Consider the following 19062-nt stretch of genomic DNA (forward strand, 5'->3'; position numbering starts at 1 on the left):
GAGCATCGTTCGCCACCGACGAGTATTCGAAGTTTTTGTCGACCTCCTGGAGGGCGTTCACTTCCGGAATCCTCACGCCATTTTCCGACGCTAATTCCGACGCCCTGCTGTTCTGACTCGCGCGACTAGAACTTTGAATCGCGCTTATTTCAGAATTATTGCTCTGACTCGTCAGGGTCTCGACACTCCCGTAACCACTTCCGATTTCTTGCAGCGTCTGCCCACCCCTGTTAGCGCTCCCCGTCAAATCCGATTTCAATTCCGGATATGCCTTCGCCGTATTATTGGCGGGTACGTCGGCGAAAAATTGCCTCCTCAAATCGCGATTTCGGCGAAAGATTTCGTGCAGTTTTTCCCGACTACCTCGGTAGGCCGTTTCCTCCGCGTCGACGTAGGGTCTTTCCTTGGCGATCAAATGTCTGCGGAGCAGACTCCCTTCGTTATCGTCTCTTTCGTTAGCGCGGTGTGAATTTTCGTTGTAAATATTTCTGCGATCGATCGTCTCCCGGCGATCGACGATCGGTCGATTATCGTCCGCCCGCGAACCGTCCGCCCCGTTGTAGTCGTAGCATTCGTAATTATTGTTTTTGAAATAATTCCTCTCCGCCGAATATTCACACTCGGGTTTCCAACTCCAACTGTCGACGCTACCGTCGACGGACTCCGAGCAGATGGGTAAAAAATAATTATCGGCGATTGATTTATTCTCGAAGGAGGAACCGGTTCCGTAATCGTCGTTGTTCGCGTCCACGTAAATCAAAGAATCACGCTCGGGCTCCGGCATCGAACGCCTATGAAGCATGTGCTTCCTCAAATCGGATGTCACGTGGTGCCGCATCTTGGCGCGTTCAAGATCATCGATATCCGAGGCCAGACTGGTCCACTGTTGACTGCGCTCGAGGTCCGTCACTCGCGAGGCGACGTAGTTACGGCTTCTCCGCACCTCCGCCGGCGGGGGACAGTTTCGCTCCATTGAAGTCGAGCGTCGGAAGGAGCACCGGCTGTTCTTACCGCACTTTCGGACGATGTTTGCCCCCGTGTATTACGTCCGCCGCCAGCACCGCGCGCCCGTTATATCGATAGAGCTTCGCTTCCGCCCTCGAGTCGAACTAATCCGAATTATGCGTGACTGCCATTGTTTTGCCCGATGGTTGCGCGTAAGTCTTCCTCGAGGTTCGGACCCTCGGGGTCCCGGACTGCTGATGTTCGTAAAAATGAAAGACGCGGTTATTATTTTGGACGATTTTCTCGTCGCTCCTCGACGCCGATGTCGAGAAAAACGCGTAGCCCAGGCGGGGAACTCTCCGAGGAGAGATGCCTCGGCTTCGGTGACCCGACGCGCACTGGGAACTCGATGAGAGTACGAAACAATAGCCGCCACTTGCTCCGAGTTCTCGCAGGAACTTCTACCCGTGAAGAAGACGTCACGCCGCCTGATTCTCCAAAGATCGCTTATCGTTGTAGGTTACCCGTTCGTTCATTTTTTTTTTCTCTTCAATATCACGAGAGATAACGAGATCGAGACACGATTTCTGCATTAAGAAATAACACTTTATCGTCACTTATTTTCTATTTACCATCGACGGTAGGCCGGGCGACTCGATCGATCGATTTTTTATCGGTTTCGGAAATTCCCGCCGGAATTGCGAGTCGTCGGCGATATTCGTAATCCAAATAAAGTCACACCTGTATAATCTGAGATAGCGATATTAATACGTCGGTCTACGCCGCGACGTCAACTCGCTCGTCTCCGACCGTATTATTATACTGTGGGTTTATCGTCGACCGGTAGTCGCAAATTGAGACAATTAAGATCTTCAATCTTTTGAGTCAGTAAATGTAATCCAAGTTACGTAACTCTTGAATTTTACGATATACGCGAAGATTCGAGTTGCGCAACGTCTGTCATACGCGATATCAATTTCCGTACACGCGATATGTATATTTATGGTAAAATATGGAGGAGATCAACAAAGGTCAAGATTCGAACCGACCGGGACCCCGCGACACCCAATTAGAATAAATAATTAATTCGCAGCTACACAGAAATTTATTTTTGTCAACATGTGTCACGATCGTAATCACTGGCGCAGATAAAGCGGTATACGGATACCCTTGCGATGTGAATAAAATTCTCCTATGATTAATCAAAAAATTGCGGTGGAAACGGCGATATCGCTCAACATAATCCAATTCTAGCCTCCCAGACTCTCGTATGTTCGATATTCAGAGTTGTTGGTCGAACGTCAACAACTTGTGCGTAATATTTATTTAAAGCATTAAATGACACCGGCGTATCTCTTCTGCCGCTACGTTGCTCGGATATTCAAACTGCGGCGGTAAAATAAAATTGTAACGAAAACTAAAGACCGAAGAATCAGAATAATTGTCTCCGATCGTATCGAAAGAAGGGAGAACTTTTTTTGAAACTTCAAAATCTTGAAGAAGTTTGAACGGCGGCGTGACGTCTCTTCGATCGACTGCCGAAATTTTGTTCACCGATAACGTAAAATCCGATTTAATCACCAGCACCGCACCCGCACTTGTTGTCGTCGTTTATCGATTTTTAATTACACGGCGTAAGAAGCGTTTAAATATCCCGTCGATCCGTCGTTGACGCGCGAAGAGCATCGTCGGATAACTAACTGTCCACGGTTTCAAGTGGCACCCAGCCAATATGCGCCGAGGTAGACTCCGAGTTATCGGAGAATATAGATTAGATAAAGTTATTCGTCCATTAAACAGAACCGCCAAGTTCTTATATTGTTCCACGACAGAAGCGAGGGCTCCGATCGCTCGAGCGAAAGTATGAAACCCGAATAATCGGACCAAAACTTACGTTGTTCTTTAACTAGAAAAATTCAGATCAAGGTCGGCGAGTGATGGTCAGTCGGCGGTACGCTATCGCTATTCGTCTATTTGATTACTGTACACCATCCTCCTACCACGTAGTCTATGAACCGTATTCCGTTTTCTCCTCGCCGCTCTTTTTGGCAATCGTAAATCCGCGCACGGTGCGTTCACCGTTTATTTTATCAAGGCTGTGTTACACCGCTGCTCGCGCGTTGTTGTGCCGCCGCCGATAGCGTCACGAATTTCATTGTAATATTTTGAGCGAACCGTTCGCGCAATAATAAATATACGAACGAACGGTGGTACTTCGCACTACGTCATTCGATCGTAGCGCGAATCGCGCGCAGGGGGACATTTTCGTTGAGTTGTGTGAGCGCGCGGTAAAATCTTTCATGGGGTATCACCGCGCGCGTATAGACTTCTCGGAAACATAGGGAGACGAACGATTTACGATGGGGTTGCTTATCTCGCGGGTCAAAGGTCGCCGGGAGAGGGATTAGAGAGGCCAGCGGATGTCTCATTTTCAATTGTGAAATCGTACAGGGTGTTTTTCTACGCCAAAAAGGGAAGGGAATTCCCTCAATAATATTACGAAAGTACCTCGTGGAAAAAATCATGAAATACTTCTGTGGAATAGCAGGGAAAAAAATCAGGTGAGTCGCTGGGGTAATCCGTCTTTATGGGGTCTCGGCAGAATGTAATCGGTGTAAAATGATAGCGTCAACCGCGGGAATGCGGACTACGATTTACATGGAATTATCGAAGGAACGTGACTTATAGTTGGTCGCTGCTTAACCTCAATAAATTTTCTATCTATACAGTTTATGCGGCATGTTAGGTTGCCAGGGGCGGACCATTTTCTTAATAATTTCATTTTCTCTCGTCTCAACGACGAGGAGATCCGGCTGGGCGAACGAAAGTTGCATTCCGCGTAATCATCATATATTTGTTACGGGTAATCAATTGAAAAAATTTCAATCTGTGGGATATTCAATCAATTAAAGTATAACGAAGATCGGATGATATCGAAATGTTGAATGAGACAAATTAAAAAGTGAATATGAACTGAAAGAATTACGTCACATAAAATAATGGAAAAAGCTTTTTCGTCGGTAATCGAAGATGGGAGGAATGATCGATCGGAAGAATTGAAACATGCAGCTGCGGTATGCGTACAAAATAATCAGTCACATTTCCATACGACACTGAATGCAACACGTACCTCAGATGCAATTCCACAACACATAACACAAGACCAGATAAAATACAGGTATTACGTAATCGTTATCGATAAGCTCCGGCACAGAAACACTTGGATAATAAGAAAACACATACAAACATTCGAAGGCTCAAATGAACACGAATTATTTTACTGTAGATGCGGAAGAAGTGATAAAGCAGTTACAATTATTAATATTAGCTTATAGATTTACCTTGGCGATCGCCTTTGTAGTGTGGAGCTTTTGGCGGCGGCGGGGGTGCGGTGTCGTACTCTATATTTCGGCAAAAGAAAATGAAAGAAAGAAAAAAATAATAACGATAATAAATCGCCGCGTTGATCTATCCGTAGGGATGGATAATTTTCCAATTGTAAGTATCTCCGAACGTGAACGATATCGAACATGTAAGGCGGTACAGACGAAAATAAAATATTCTCTAAATCACATGTTAATTTGCACAAGCTTCGCTCTGTTTGTCTACCTAAGCCGCGTGCCTCTTTTAATCTATCGATATTGGTGCTGTGTTCGCATGGTTCAGATGCCAAGGAGGAGTAGATTCTATGGAGAAAGAGAGAAACATCATCCTTCGGCAATGGATCTTTGAAAACGCGTTTACTTTCGTCGGATTCTTCCTTGGCGCGGAATCCCATGCGTCGTAGGCGAAAGACTAAAATAAGCTAGGTACGGACAATGAGCGGACCAAATAGAGACCTTCGAAGGTGACAGTTGGTCGCGCCGTGTACGTCGGAATGGGTGGCCACCAGGGGGTCGATTCCCTGTGGATGACCTTTGGCGGCGTCGGCTGGTACCTATACCTCGGCCTGTGTTGGCTGGGGTCAAAATGTTGATTCGCAAAGGGATCCGGGCGAGCCAAATCCGAGCTGAACTTGGCACCGGGTTGCTTGAGAATAGAAGGTGGCCTTCTGGGTCTGATGGGCGAAGAGGAGGTAGCGCGAGGCCTTCCGAAATTTCTCGTCTCCGGATTAGCGTCGCGAGATACTTGCCTCGAGGGTGACGACGGTGCGGACAACGATGGCTTTTCTAACTCTGGAGAGGACAAAGAACGCGCGTTGTCGCGACGGCTAGGAAACCTGTGCGCTACCCACTGACCCGCCAAATAGGGTGCAATATCACGAAGTTCGTGAACGTTTGGTGCCGAAGTGAACATCTCACCTAATATCGATACATTACGATCCCTCTCGAATTTTTTTCGGATCCTGCCGACCGCCCGTTTCGTCTGCAGTTCGTTCGCTTCTTGTCTCCTGGACGCGGTCGTTTGGGGGGGTGGTCTTTGTTCCTTCAGTTCGGCCATTTTACTGATAACGTGGATGTGCGGCATACCGAGGTCCTCCATCCGTAAGGGGACTCGCGGTATCGGCGGGGAAGTCCCTCGTCTCCGGGCCCGCCCGGGCACCGCTTCGTACTTTCGACGCAACCAGTTCACATCGGCCATTTCTTGTCCCTTGACGACGACCTTTTCAATTTCTTTTTTCAACAAGTTTCGAGTGAGTTCGGGGTCGCTTCTGAACCTCTTCGGCGTCGGGACCACTTTTATCCTAGCCCCGGGTAGCTCCTCGAGGCTTTCGTATTTGGCGCGCAATCGCTTCACCGCTCCGCTTCTCACCAGTTTGAGATAAGCGCGCCAATATTTCTCCGGGTCCGGAGATTCGCTCCTCTTCCACAGGCTGTCTATACTGGAGGTATTCGAGGTCTGGCGAAACGGACTGGCGCTCCTTGGACGTTCGCGATTTTCGTCAGGTAAAAACGAACGGCAGGGTCGCGCATGCGGAGCCTCCGGCGAGGCGGTAGGGCTTCTTCTGGGGGACGTGGAGCGAGGTCGCGACCCGTAACTCGACGATGTCGCGAATCTCGCGGACTCCGATTCGCCGAAGAGTTCTTTCAAGTCGGCAAAACTTTGGGAGAACGTCGACCTCGTCTCCGACCTTTCGAGGCCTTCCGGGGCGGAAGCAGCGAGGCTGGCGTTACCGATTGACTTCGCCTCCCCAGCGTCGGCGTCAAATTTCTCGTAAAATTCCACCTTCCTCGACACATCTTCGGCGCTCCCTTGCCTGATCACCGTTTTCACCGATGCGTCCGAACTTCCGGTCGTGCTGTCCACCTCGCTCGTCGATGCCGGACGCGACGGTTTCCCCGTTTCGTCGGACACCGCCGTAGCCGTTTCGGGTTGTCTCTTGGACCACTGTTCCATCACGTTTTCAACTCTACGTTTGCTTTGCGGAGACTCGTCGCCGGGGGTCAAGACCAGCAAGAAGTCGCTCTTGTCCTTCGATTTTCCAGCGCCTTCCTCAGACATTTCCAAGGAATAGCAGGTCCGAGGAGAAGCGCTCGAGAAGCTGGGGCTGGCGCTCTGAAAGCTCGACTTCGATTGTCCGGAAGCAGCGGCGATCGCACCTCGGGTTTCACGAGGAGAAATCGGCGTATGCGACACTTTTCTCTGAGTCATTTTGTCCAATACTTCTTTGCTCAACGTCAGCGACAACCTCTTCTTCTCGAGCTCGGACATTGGGGGAATCCCAGACGATCGGTCGGATTGCGATCGCTCCACACTTCTTCCCCGACTGATCGATCCGCTTCTTTTCAAGGGTGATTTCCGATTCTCCTCCTCCAATCGACTGTCCGCCTTCTCCGTCATTTTACAGATATCGGGTGTCACCATAGAATGGCAGCGGACGTGAAGCGTTTTATTATCCTCTTGGAAACTTTCCCCAAATTCTTCCTGAGGAGGCACCACAATTTCATAATCAGATTTCGACGTGGCTTTGGGTTTCTCGAGCTCCGGTTTTCCATTATCCGCGCTATAGATTTCGTTCAACTGATTCTTCAAAGCATTCACTTGTTCTATCGACAGACTACTCCACAGTTTCCGACTAACCCCGAGAGCCTTCGGCAATTCCGGTTTCACGGATCTTTCCAAATTTTCAGAACAGGTAGCCCTTTTGTCGAGAGTGTGAGCAACGCTGACGACGGAACTGCCCCTCCAGAGCGGCTTGTAGACGTCCTTGCGGGCCGCCATGTCGCGACGGCGCGACGATTCCAGTTCACTTTCCTGGCTCTCAAGTTTCTTGAACTGTTCCCTTATATTTTCAACGGATTTCTCCTTACACCTGAGACCCGAATCCCCCTTCCATCTGAACTGGTCAACCTCCTTAGGTCTGAACAGAAAGTCTTTCTCTTTCTGTACGTTCCTCAATTTACCATAAAGCACTTCAAGTTCTCGTTCGGCCCGCTCTTTGGACCGCACTTCCTTCCAGCGATCGTAATCGATGATTTCCTCGTTCCTCAATCGCGGTCTGAGGTCACCGGACGAAGTGGTCCTCTCCAACTCCCCCATGCGCTCCAGACTGGCGTAAAAATCGTGCAGATCTCTGTACCTCCTCGATTTTCGTTTGCAGTGTAACATCTCTAGAACGTACTGTTGGTACTCGTCTCTGTCGATCTGCGACAAATTCAACGAGCTCGTGCTTTTGCACAGTGACGAGGTGGACCCCATCGACATCTTTTTTCTCTGGTCGACTTCTTCGGCGCTTCTAGCTCGTGCCTTTCTTATTATGGTCATACCTGGTGTGTCGTGATGTCGGAGACTCTGTATTCTCCGACAGGCCGGCGATCTGATCGGCGAGGGCGAAGCTGGACGCGGCGGAGCTTCTTCGCGGTCGTTCCTCTCCTCGTTTTCGGGTAGAACCTTCAACGGGGGTTCGCTCAGACTCCTCTCCTTGTGGCAATCTCTGGTCAGGTCGGGGCTGCGACCGCGGAACGAAGAAACCGATCCGAATTCCATCGCGCAATCGTCTATACTTAGCAAGCTATCGAACTTGCTGATTTTTTGGAAGACCGAACGGCCGGGCCAGCTCACCCCGTATGGACTCGAACATCGCGAGGAAACGCTCTCGCGCTCCCAGTTCTTGAATTTGGAGTTGGAGACCGGCTTTTTGGAAGTCAGATAAATATTCAGGGATCTGAGGGACGGTTCGGATTTGAAATTCTCGATATTTTCGCTTTGGAATATCCTCGCGCGTTCCAGAACCGAAGACGTTCTGAGAACACTGGTCTGCGAGGGCGTCGGCGACGAGATATTGCGGAGGAATAAATTTTGGAAAAATGTGTCGGACTTCATGGTTTCTTGATGCTTCTTTATCTGGTCGACGGTTAATCTCTGCACGTTCGCTTCACGGGGATCCAATTTCTTCAGTTCCTTAGCTATCTCGCTTCCGGCTGCCTTTCCCAACGCTTTTTTAGACCTTTTTTTCTCACCGTCGTTCCGTTTGCCATTCGATGATTTTTTCCCCTTCGAGGACTCGCCGCTCCTCTCTTTGCGCGACTTTCTCTTCTCCTCTTTTCTCTCCTTGCTCTCAGGGTTCACGCAAATCGTTTCCGGCTTCTTCACAGGCGATTTTACAATAGTTTGCGGCTTGTCTCGGGAGCGTTTCCGTTTATTACAATCGCTAGTTGCGCCGTCGGTGTCGAACGACGAGCCCGACTGTAGAGATTCCTTGCATTCGACGGACTCCGGGGTCTCACGCTGTTTCGCAATCTTCTGCCTGGGACTCTCCTCTGGTTCTGTGAACGTAGTTTTCCTCGTAACAATCGGCGAATTTCCCGATGTCGATTTAACGCTCTGATTTCTACTCGACGTGGAAGATTCGGTCGTCTTTCTCAGTAGTTCACGTCCCTTGGACGATATCGCGACGGTGACTTTCAGCGATTTATCTTCCGGCGGATTTTGTCTAGCGTTGCGCGCCGATGAATACAAAGTGGTCGAACTCTTCACCACCGTACCGGAAGGCAGAAGTTTCGTTTGCACGTCCTTTTCGCGTTGACGTTGTACAGCCCTCCTCACCTCCTGTGGGGATGACAAGTCCGGCGATCTGCTCAATCTTTTACACGCCTCGTCCTGCTCCTTTTTCGTTCGTCTTGGCTTCGCTTGATCCTTCCTCGTTACGCCGTCGACTATTTTGGGGCGACTGCCGTGCTGGCAGCTCCTCTCCGGAGAGTACAATCTGTCCACGGTGGAGTCCCTGGAGCTGCAAGTGGACATCGGACTTTTCGAGGGCACGCGTTTGATCGGCGGCTTATCCTCCATCGGTCGTTTCGCTCCCGATGTCTTCGGCTCAGTGTCTCTGGACTGCCTCGACACGGGGCTGGGAGATGACGCGGTCTTCGATTTTTGGCCGGAGAAGTTCGCGGTTATCGTGGACGATAATTTCGTCCGATTCGTTACGGGGCTCGTCGACAAGTTTCGCGAGATCCTCACTCTCTGTGCCTCTTCTTTTTCTCTGCGATGTTTCTCAAGATTGCAGGACAATCTCTCTCGGAGGAAACGGATATTAGAAACGTTGTCCGCGCTGAAACATTGCTCGTGCCTCGGATTCGAGGATTGCGGATTCTCCGCGATTTGCATCTCCGAATATAACCTGAGGGTCGTGTTATTTCGGGAAGATTTTCGCCTCGGGGGAGACGGAGGTCTGCCGGAGGGGGACGTGACTCTCGAAGGTGGTCTCCCCGGAGGTGGCGAAGAAATTCTCGAGGGTGTCGAGTGAGACCGTCCTGCGAGATGAATCGCGTGGGATGACCTGGCTGGCGAAATCACCAGGGACGGTGCTGACCTTTTGTACTGAGAGAAGATCATGGAAGGTAGAGGAGGCGGCGCGGGGACCGTCGGGCGCGATTTTTTTAAAGAATCCTTAGAGCTTGAGGAGGGAGTCTTCTTGTGAACACGTATTCGCGTCAGCGTAGGAGATATTGGGAAGTATTCGATCACCGAGTCGTCGTCTGTGGACAGATTTTGTTTACATCGGATCATTAGACGTGTTCCAATATCCGCAATCCCGAACCCTTTCACCAAGGATAAGCTGGTGGCGCGTGTGTTTTTTTTTTGTTTTTTTATTTTTTTTATTTTAGGTATTTTTGCTATTGCAGCGTGTGAGTTGTGTGGAGGATCGTTTATGCTTCTTCGTCCGGTGCAGCTTTTATTGATAGCGGTATGTAAAAAAAGTATAGAAAAATCTTTCGACCGCATTCCAATATCGACAGATTTCAGGCGGTTGTGCGTTGCTTGCGAAATATCATTTCACGATATAAGTTGGGTGCATGAGATAAAAAATTCTAAAACTATACGTAATATACTTGTACACAATTTTTATTCGAGGTAAAAAATTCATGCTGAATAGCTCAAACCATGCTGGAGAGGTAAACGGAGTGGGAATTATGGTACAGGGAAGACAACAATATGAAATTATCAATGATGCTCTAATCTAGCTGTCAGTTGAATGAATTTGATTAAATAATTTTGATCAAAATTAAATCGAGAATCGAAATAAGCGTTCCTTTATTTACATTTATTAAAATAATTCATTAGTTGATTACGTACGGAGAATCGATATAGTTGAAAAAATCAAGATGCAATATTAATTTGTTTTTCATGCCCCGATTAAAGATTGAAGAGTGAACTGTGAGAGTGAAATATGGTGAGCGAGGTGACAAATCGAATAAGATAAAAGTAAACCAAAAGTAACTGAAAAAAATTGAAAAATCGCAATTACATTTGAATAAAACCACTCGGACTTACCCTTCGGACGTTCTGGGGCTGGTTTACGAAGGCCGTGTAGAGGGACGTCACCTCCACGTTGGACAGTTTTGTAAGCTAGTCTTTGTTCCAAGGGACTCAGAGGGCTGGCGTCTTCGCGTCGACGGAAGACCAGAGTAGAGTCACTCTCGTAGCCAGATTCTTTCAGGGCACTGAAACGTTTGATGAAATTGATTCGTTAATCCCGCGATATCGATAAATCATTCGCGTAAAATACGACGAGATAATTTGTGAATAAATTTTCAACTCACTGGGACATGTAGGGTTTCGCAGTATGGGTACTGTGCTGTTCGAACGGCTGTAAATGAGACGATGTTCGGTTACTCAAAATTCTCGATAAGATTTCAAAAGAATATTTAACGACAGTCCGAATCATGCTGCGTGCACTTCATTTAATTCCCAAAACAGAGAGCAGATCCGGAGACAGTTTTCGCGCCCACTGATTCGATAGTTGTAAATATGATAAAATCATGCCCAAAACCATCCCCTTCGTCAACTTTGCTTTACACATTTATCCAAGTACATTGGTACACGTGTACGTTATACAGACTAGATGGAAGAAAAAAAATGACAGGTCATGATAATTAATGCGATTTGTACAATTATTAGTAATTAATACACACACACATACATGCTGAATATAGGGGCAAACATTTAACACGTGTATACCGATCGTAAACGTCGACACACGTGAAACATTTATGGTAATGGATGATAAAGAGAAATGGAAAAAAAAAAAAAAAAGGTTTCGAACATTGATAAATGCATGAAACATCTACCGGCGTGATGAAGACACCGGGCGAAGCCAACGCGGAATAATTATTTTCCACCGATTGATCGGAAATAAAGAGGAATAAGACTGCGCTGGCTTCGTCCGGTTATGCGGGTACACGATCGTGCGATGGAGAAGACAGACATCGAATGATGCGTGAAATGATCCGTCGATGGAAATGGAAGAAGAAAATTTAGGTACAGAGATCGTGCCGAGAGACCGGTCTAACCCGTAGAGGTGCTGAAGTCTTAGCAGAAGGTAGTTGTGGTGGTGGTTGAATGTTATGATTGGTGCCAGAGGTGGTAGAGCGACAAGGTGACAGGCATTGTTGCAGGCGGTGGTGATTGTTAATGCTCGTCAATTGTTGACGTTGCGGTAAAAAGACGCGGTCTGATTTATCCATTGTACGATTAAGCCGGGTAGGACGTTTCGCACGGGCGGCTACCATGGCGGCAGCGGCAGGAACGGGGGCGATTTGTTGCAAAGATTGCTGGTCAATCTCTCCGGTGCATCTGTCCGGCATAACGAAGCTTCGAGATTTTCCTTCCGGCATGCTAATCGGCTTTCTGAAGATGTTCGCTGCGGGATCTTCTCGCGGTTTGGCGTCGTTGGCTGCGCCTTTGTCGGCTCCTCGGTTCGCCGTTGAGTATTGTTCGAATTCGTTCAAATCCGAGTAAGATTTCGGACTCGGCGATGCGATTTTATTCAACGATCTCTGGGGGCGCAGAGAATGAAATTTAGCGCGATTCAAATCTAGGACCGATCTGCACCTCGATTTCGATAGAGCGACGCCGGATTTTTCGTTCAATAGCAATTGATCCGCTTCGGTGGTACGCTGCTGGTGTTGACGACTAGTTTGGTGTATCGCCTCTCGCGATCTAGTTTTAACGACGCCGATTTCCCTCATTTTAATTTCCGGCACGTTATTACCGTGATATAATGTAGGCTGACTGTCCGCTCGCGTGAAAGATACCTGCCGTTTATTTTTAATCGAGTCGTCGGGACTCCGGCGTCTCGACGACGACGACTTCGACGAGGTAACATTGTCGGGGTACTGCAATTTCGAACCTGAAGAACTTGTTGATAATTCTCTTACACTTTTAACGTCGACGTTAATATCCGAAGATCGTTTCGGGCATATCCCCTGCATGTAGGAAAGACTTAGACCGGGTTGACCGCGAGAAGATTCCGACAGACGACGATGATCTCGGCTCGTTATCTCGCTCAATGCGCGCTCTCGAGGGCTCACGTTTTCGTCCAACCACTTCGTCGACGAACAGCGGCGAACGACGATGCGGCGGTAGAAGGCACGGGTGAAAAGAAGGCCGACATCCCCAGCGTCGCGACGCCAGCCGCGCAAACATTATAAACACCACACACGAACGTCAAACATTGATGGAAATATACACATTTACAATTACATTACATAATGGCTCGTACGAAATGCATTTATAATTAGTTATGAAGACTAAAAAAACAAAATAAATTATTTCCGACATCAGGAATTTTGTTTTCTTCTTATTTTCTTAGTCGCAATACACACGATAACTGTGATCACGGCAACGAGTTATACGAATATTCAATTTCAACTGAGGTATGTAAATTAGGTGTAAGTATTTGAAGCCAAATGTAAATTAGGTGTAAAGATTATTAGTCGATTGATTATTGAATGTACGACAATTTTCAATTCAAGTGTACAGCGTTGGCATTTGAAAATTGTCGCGGTCGTTTGTTGGATTAAAAGGATCTTCGATTATTGCGTTTTTTTTTTCTGATCCGCTAGAACTGTCGACAAAGCGGCAATTTCCAATGTCAACGATTTACACACCCTTCACCGCGTACAATTTTCATTATTGCGTCTAACCAACGCGATGAAAAAAAATTAAAAAAAATTAGCAGTGCGTGAAAACCAAATATGCCCGAGAGTTACAGCTGCATAAAAAACCCAGAAAAAATATCGGTGACCATTCCCCTCTCTATATACTAATGAGCAGAGAACCTGGCGTGATAATTTGTAAATTGGGATTTTCTTTTTTTTTTTTCCAAAAACACGTTTATTCGGGTCTCTGCCAAAGTATCTGTCGAGTTCTTGTCCCCGAGGTAAGAAATTTTTTGATAATGTACAAGAAGAAATAAGATTAAATGATAGAATTGCGAAGAGAATTATATTTGAGAGACAAGCTTAAACTACCACTAATATAAAAATCTCGTACCCCGTCAAATATGTCCATGACCTCGTCCCACCACTAGAAAAATAGAATAAAAAATTGCGTTATAATACTAGGCGTGTTTCAATACTATCTTGTTATATTGCTCTCGTATCATAGGTACGTAACATACGCATAGGCTGTATATATATATATCTGTGGGTAATGTAATTGGAGAACAACAAAAGGACAGGATCTACTTGTTGGTAAAATAAAAGCTATTTCACTCAGTTTCCGGTTGAATGCGTTCAAATGGATCAATGGTTCGAACTTGTTCGAATATTCCATAATAATTGTCCTCCGAACAATCGTTCATAAACACTATCGCGAAGTGGAGTTTCCGGTCGTTAGGTAAAAAGCTTTTTCTCTCGTAGATTTTCCATTGACTTCGTTATCGAACCATTTGCCACATTTTTAACGTTACAACGTAACGTTTTGCGAATCAGATATAGAAAAAAAGTCATAGTAATGAAGAAAAAAAATTCAGCGACAGGATATTCACTACAAGCTGCACTACCAAAGCTTATTATATTCAGTAATCAAAGAAAAGTGAATGAACGCAATGAGGTACGCATTATTTTCATAAACCAATCCATTGAATAATTAATCAATCAATGAATTGTTTTTTTTTTTTTTTTGTTTTGCAAGACGATCACGTAAGTTGGAAAGAAAAAATCAATAATTCGTGTGTGAATATTAGGTACATATACATATAGGTACAACAACTGCATCTTGGACGAGGCAAATACAATCTTCGTTGTAATTATAAAACTGTAAACGTGACAAAGAAATATATAGAAATTCAACGAAATTATTCGTTAACATAAAAACACATTTACAGATACAGGGTGAGTGTGTTTTATACTTTTACGGCGTCTTAATTACCTTACGTCTTGTCCAAGTTACGTACGTTGGCTGGAAGCAAAGCCAGTTCAATTCAAACTATCGAAACGCCATGTTGATTTTTTTATTATCATTTTCTTATCGTCCCTCGACTCTAGCAAAGCTCCACTCAAACGGACTGGGTTCTTGTTATCAACTATTAGGGTACATTCATGGTCGATAGAAAAAAATTTACGCCACAAGATGCGGATTATTGATTACATTAATGGTACACGTATAATTACGCCAATATCTTCTTGCGTGTTAAACTTCAAGGCTATTACTGTAACTATGATACAATAATTGGTAGAACGATGCAAATGCAGGAGCAACGGATGCCGTTATTCGCCTGGATCGTTCCGGTGATTAAAAATGAAGCGATTTTTTGTGGTTTTTTATTCTTGCATTTTATATACCTGGATAATGATTTTAAGATGCGTGAACGTGGCGCGTAAGAATCGTGAGGGGTTATGCATGAACCGCGAAGGAATGTACAATGGACTCGTAAAGCTCTATAGAAATTTTTAATGGCGCTAAGAATTGAATGGAAAATACTATGAAATATGCTATACATTTTATGCACACTTAATCGAAGTATAACACTCCGTTGAAATCGGTGTGAATTTTAATCGTGGTTTATTTAATATCATACGTCGTAAAAAACTCGTTAGCAACTAATTTTTCATTTGTTTTCAATTAGAAAGTTATCAGTGAAGAATCAGTAACTTTCTTTTTTTTTCTAACATGAAGTGGGGACTGAAGAGCGCGTGGAAATGATTCACTATAATTCGTCGCGATAACGCGGGTCTATATACAGGGTTTGAAAAGTGATGAAAAGCTTGAAAGAACCGGAAGTACTTTTGCATACCTCTTTAGTTTCTTTGTCAGCTATCGACGATCGCCCTGGTTCGTAATCTTCTATGCGACCTGGTTGATTCCGATAAATTTCAGTTGTGGGCTTAACAGATGATCCGTTTCTACAAGTCAGAGGACAGATGAAATAAAAAGTAAAAAATGGGGATTCAGGAGACGTGCGACTTCAAAAAAAAAAATCAAGACAATTCCACGATACGTACTTTCTCGGGATAGTCGAAGTCGAAAAATCATTTTCCTTGTTCCTCTGTCTACGACGACTGTCGAGGGTTGCACTTTTTTCAACGTTACCACGTGGTTCCGGTTCGCTGAGATAACCACTGGCACTTCCGTAGCCGTATCTGGTCCCTGAAAATAATTTTTTTTCAAGTATTTAGACAAAGTTGTCATCAAAGATAATCAATGCACAAAGTAACGAAAGTGTTCGCAATATTAGGCACATAATATCAATTTTTTTATTTTCTTCATCAAGTATGTGAAAAATAAAAACATATGAGCTATGTTACAATGACATCAAAGGAACTGCAAGTTAGTCAAAAAAGGTGCAGGTTAAGACGGTTCAAACTGAGACCGTAAAATCTTTTTCAGATCTTGAACTTTTTTTTGCCACCGTTTTCGCTTGAATTTGTTTTTCAATTGTCTTCTCGAAAGTACAATTGCATTGACGGTAAGGGTTGAGTGTTCAAGTGAAAAAAAAGCGAGCCTAAAACAAACTGAAGTAAAATAATTGACAGCATGTTAGATAACAATCTTTATTACGTTGGATTAAGGCATTAGTTAGGTGTTAAAGTTGCAGGAAAAAAATTCCTGTAAATATAAATTTACATAATACACACAGGCTTTATTTACAGATGATCAAACGCTAGAACACATTCTTATGTTACGCACGTACAAATAGATGAATAAATATTCGAAAAAAATATCGAATTTGAATAAAAGAGAGAAAAATAAAATGAAACATAAAATATACGTTTAGTTTTGTGTTAACAATTATTAACTCAGCGTGCTTCACAATCTCAAGAGTTGTCGGTCCACTATTTGGAAATAATCACCTCTTCGTGGTTTGTACCGAATCGTAATGTAGTCGTCTGTAAATAGAAATTTCAACTCGCGTTATTCCAAACATCAGCGGATACTAAATGAGATAATTCATTTCTCACCCTTCCACTATTTTTTCTGTTCTATACATCGATTACTGTGAAATTAAAACTAACCGTCATGTTCGGCGCGATGTAATGAGTCGTACATTTTTTTGTACCATTTGGCTTGATTGTTCTCCTTGACTTCCTGAAAATTACGAAATTCACATTTCATTCCCGAACCCATAATTAACCAGCTCTCCGGTAACAGGTCATTAGATCGGGATAAATTCGGGATGAAATCGACTGTGCAATATATGCCGAAATGTTATCTTTGCGTACCTGTCCTTCCGAATTTCGAATCGATTTCGATCAAGGGCAACAGTAGCAGTATTTTGGGAGAACATTTTTTCAATTTTCCTGTCGGTAACAAAGACTTACCGATCTCAAGACCAGAGGAATTCCCTCTTTGGTTATCGGACCAATTCCCTCGAACTTTCTTGGGCCGAGGTCCGCCATTTTCTTCGGCCGAATATTTTCTGATTCCGGTTCACTTTCGTATTCTTTTTTAACGGTGTATACTGGCGGAGAAATGAAATTCTTTGAATATTATTTCAACTATAATACACGTCTACGTATGATCAAAATATTTATAAAAAATATATAATATGGGAGGGTAATCACTTACGATAAATCGACAATTTTTCCTTGGACAGAAACCTTTTTTTTTCTCAAGATTCACCGTTGAAGCAAAAAAAAAAAGCTCCAGTTATATCAGAGAAAATAAGTACGCGTGTTCCAAAAAATCTGGATTATATGACGGTGCTTATCTTAAGACGATAGAATTTCGTTGACGACGATTTTCAAAAAAATTTGAAACCGTGCGATGAAAAGTCAGCTGATTGCGGGAATGACACGGGTATTCCTTGTACGCGAAAGTTCGTCGAACTTATTTATTGACTTACTTATTTCTCCCGGACTGATTATCGGTTTCTCGTCGTTTTTACTCTGCGCTGCGCCATGATTAACCTCTTCCAAATAAGCAGCCCCCTTGGGTAATTGTCCCTCTGGAACGTTAATGATATAGGCGGTTCAGTGTTATCGATTGCCAGACCCAAGGGCTGCCTCAAGAATCGCTTATTTCCAGACTTGATCTGTACGGAATAAAAATTTCAGCCTCTAATTCTCACCTCTGGCCTTTTGGAGTAGCGTGATCGTCGGATTTTGAGCTCTGGGTAGTCGAGGGGGGCTGGCCAACGTGTTCAACCCTTGACTCGGCGCTGAATGAGAATTAACGATGCGAGTTGTTATCGTTTGCGAAAGAATCTGACTCGCTTCCTTCTTGTACTCCTCACCCTCCCAAGGCGGAGGAGCCTCTTCCGTCGAAGACTGCGAGGACCGTGCAAGAAAATTTATTAAAAATAAAAACTTTCTTTTGTCAGCGAAAAAAAGTTTGCCGCAAACTTTATTCCAACGAAATTTATGCACGGAGTTTTCAAAAAAAACTATTTTTCCCTCTTGGTCCTTTTTTCTTTTCTTTTCTAACCGGAACGCTTGAAAAATGTTTCGCGCTGATGAGTTTGAAAAGATTTAAAATTTTCTTGGTTCTCTTCCCTCTCACCTGAGCTTGAACCTTGTTCTTCCTACTCAGAACAGGACTCTCAAAGGGAACTGGACGAAACTCTTTGCGTTCAACAACGGGGCTGGTGGTTGCGCTGGTTGGGGTCCAGACGGGAGGTATTCCAGCATCCTTCTCAGAGGCGTCGCCCTCCTTGCCACGATCCGGACTCGGCTGTTTCGGTGCTGGAGGCGGTTCGCTTCCTGGCGACCAGACTCCTGTTAGCAAACGAATATGCGCTTTTTTCAATCAGTTCGAACGACGAAACGGCGGATACAAATCGTTCCACAATTGGACGGGTGTCAAGATGGGTCGAGGAACTCTTTCCCCTTTTTTTTTTCGTTTTTTGAAGGAAATTTTTGCGACAGAAAAAGTAGATAAGCGGGTCTGAGAGATGGGAGGGAAAAAATACGTCAGTCTCCTCTCGCTTCCGGTTACGAATTAGGTACATCGGTGTAATAAATTTATCAGCGAGCTTTCCTGGCACACGTCTCGTCTGCACTGATTCACGTGTTTTTTCATCCGCCAAACCAGAGCTGTGGAGATATATGTGTTAATAATAAAATTATGCAATGTATTTCAGTAACACTTTCGGTCTGGTTCATTACGTGAACGCGTGTATTCAAAAATACCTCGTCCCTGGAAAACAGCTACTCCTAGAATATGTTTCTAGTATTCAAATTACACGTTCATAAATTAAACTCGACGAACGCGTAAGGGATGATCACCGTCCGGTCGTTGCTACCTAGGCAAACGGGATATTGAGTTTTCAATATTCAGATCTATAATCAAGGTTAATAATCAATGATCAGAGGACCAAGATTCACGATGTACGCGACTCAAGGATGGAAAGAATTTTTACTATTGAACACGTGGTGCGTAAATCGAGACTCTAGATTTGAATAAAGGAAACGTATTTTTCATCCGTCGGAGGTGTTTGAAATTAAGCATATT

General features: G+C 44.9%; 1 protein-coding gene across 12 annotated transcripts in view; it reads right to left on the reverse strand.

The window, feature by feature from the left end:
* LOC105693657 overlaps positions 1–19062 on the reverse strand; it is a 77077-nt gene that overhangs the window by 10352 nt on the left and 47663 nt on the right. For 7 of the 12 annotated variants that reach the window (XM_048657094.1, XM_048657096.1, XM_048657098.1 and 4 more), the window contains 13 exons: positions 18112–18326; positions 17681–17879; positions 17456–17557; positions 16932–17071; positions 16626–16698; positions 16464–16499; positions 15615–15759; positions 15407–15515; positions 13663–13695; positions 12546–12713; positions 10929–10975; positions 10660–10829; positions 4287–4346 (listed from right to left, as the gene is read on the reverse strand). In XM_048657094.1, coding sequence (XP_048513051.1) covers positions 4287–4346; positions 10660–10829; positions 10929–10975; positions 12546–12713; positions 13663–13695; positions 15407–15515; positions 15615–15759; positions 16464–16499; positions 16626–16698; positions 16932–17071; positions 17456–17557; positions 17681–17879; positions 18112–18326 — 1497 coding nt within the window. The remainder of the gene's footprint in view (positions 1–4286; positions 4347–10659; positions 10830–10928; positions 10976–12545; positions 12714–13662; positions 13696–15406; positions 15516–15614; positions 15760–16463; positions 16500–16625; positions 16699–16931; positions 17072–17455; positions 17558–17680; positions 17880–18111; positions 18327–19062) is intronic. The other 5 variants (XM_048657100.1, XM_048657099.1, XM_048657101.1 and 2 more) reach the window with 4 other exon arrangements.

The sequence above is a fragment of the Athalia rosae genome, chromosome 6 (genome assembly GCF_917208135.1).
Source record: "Athalia rosae chromosome 6, iyAthRosa1.1, whole genome shotgun sequence".
NCBI classification, from domain to species: domain Eukaryota; kingdom Metazoa; phylum Arthropoda; class Insecta; order Hymenoptera; family Athaliidae; genus Athalia; species Athalia rosae.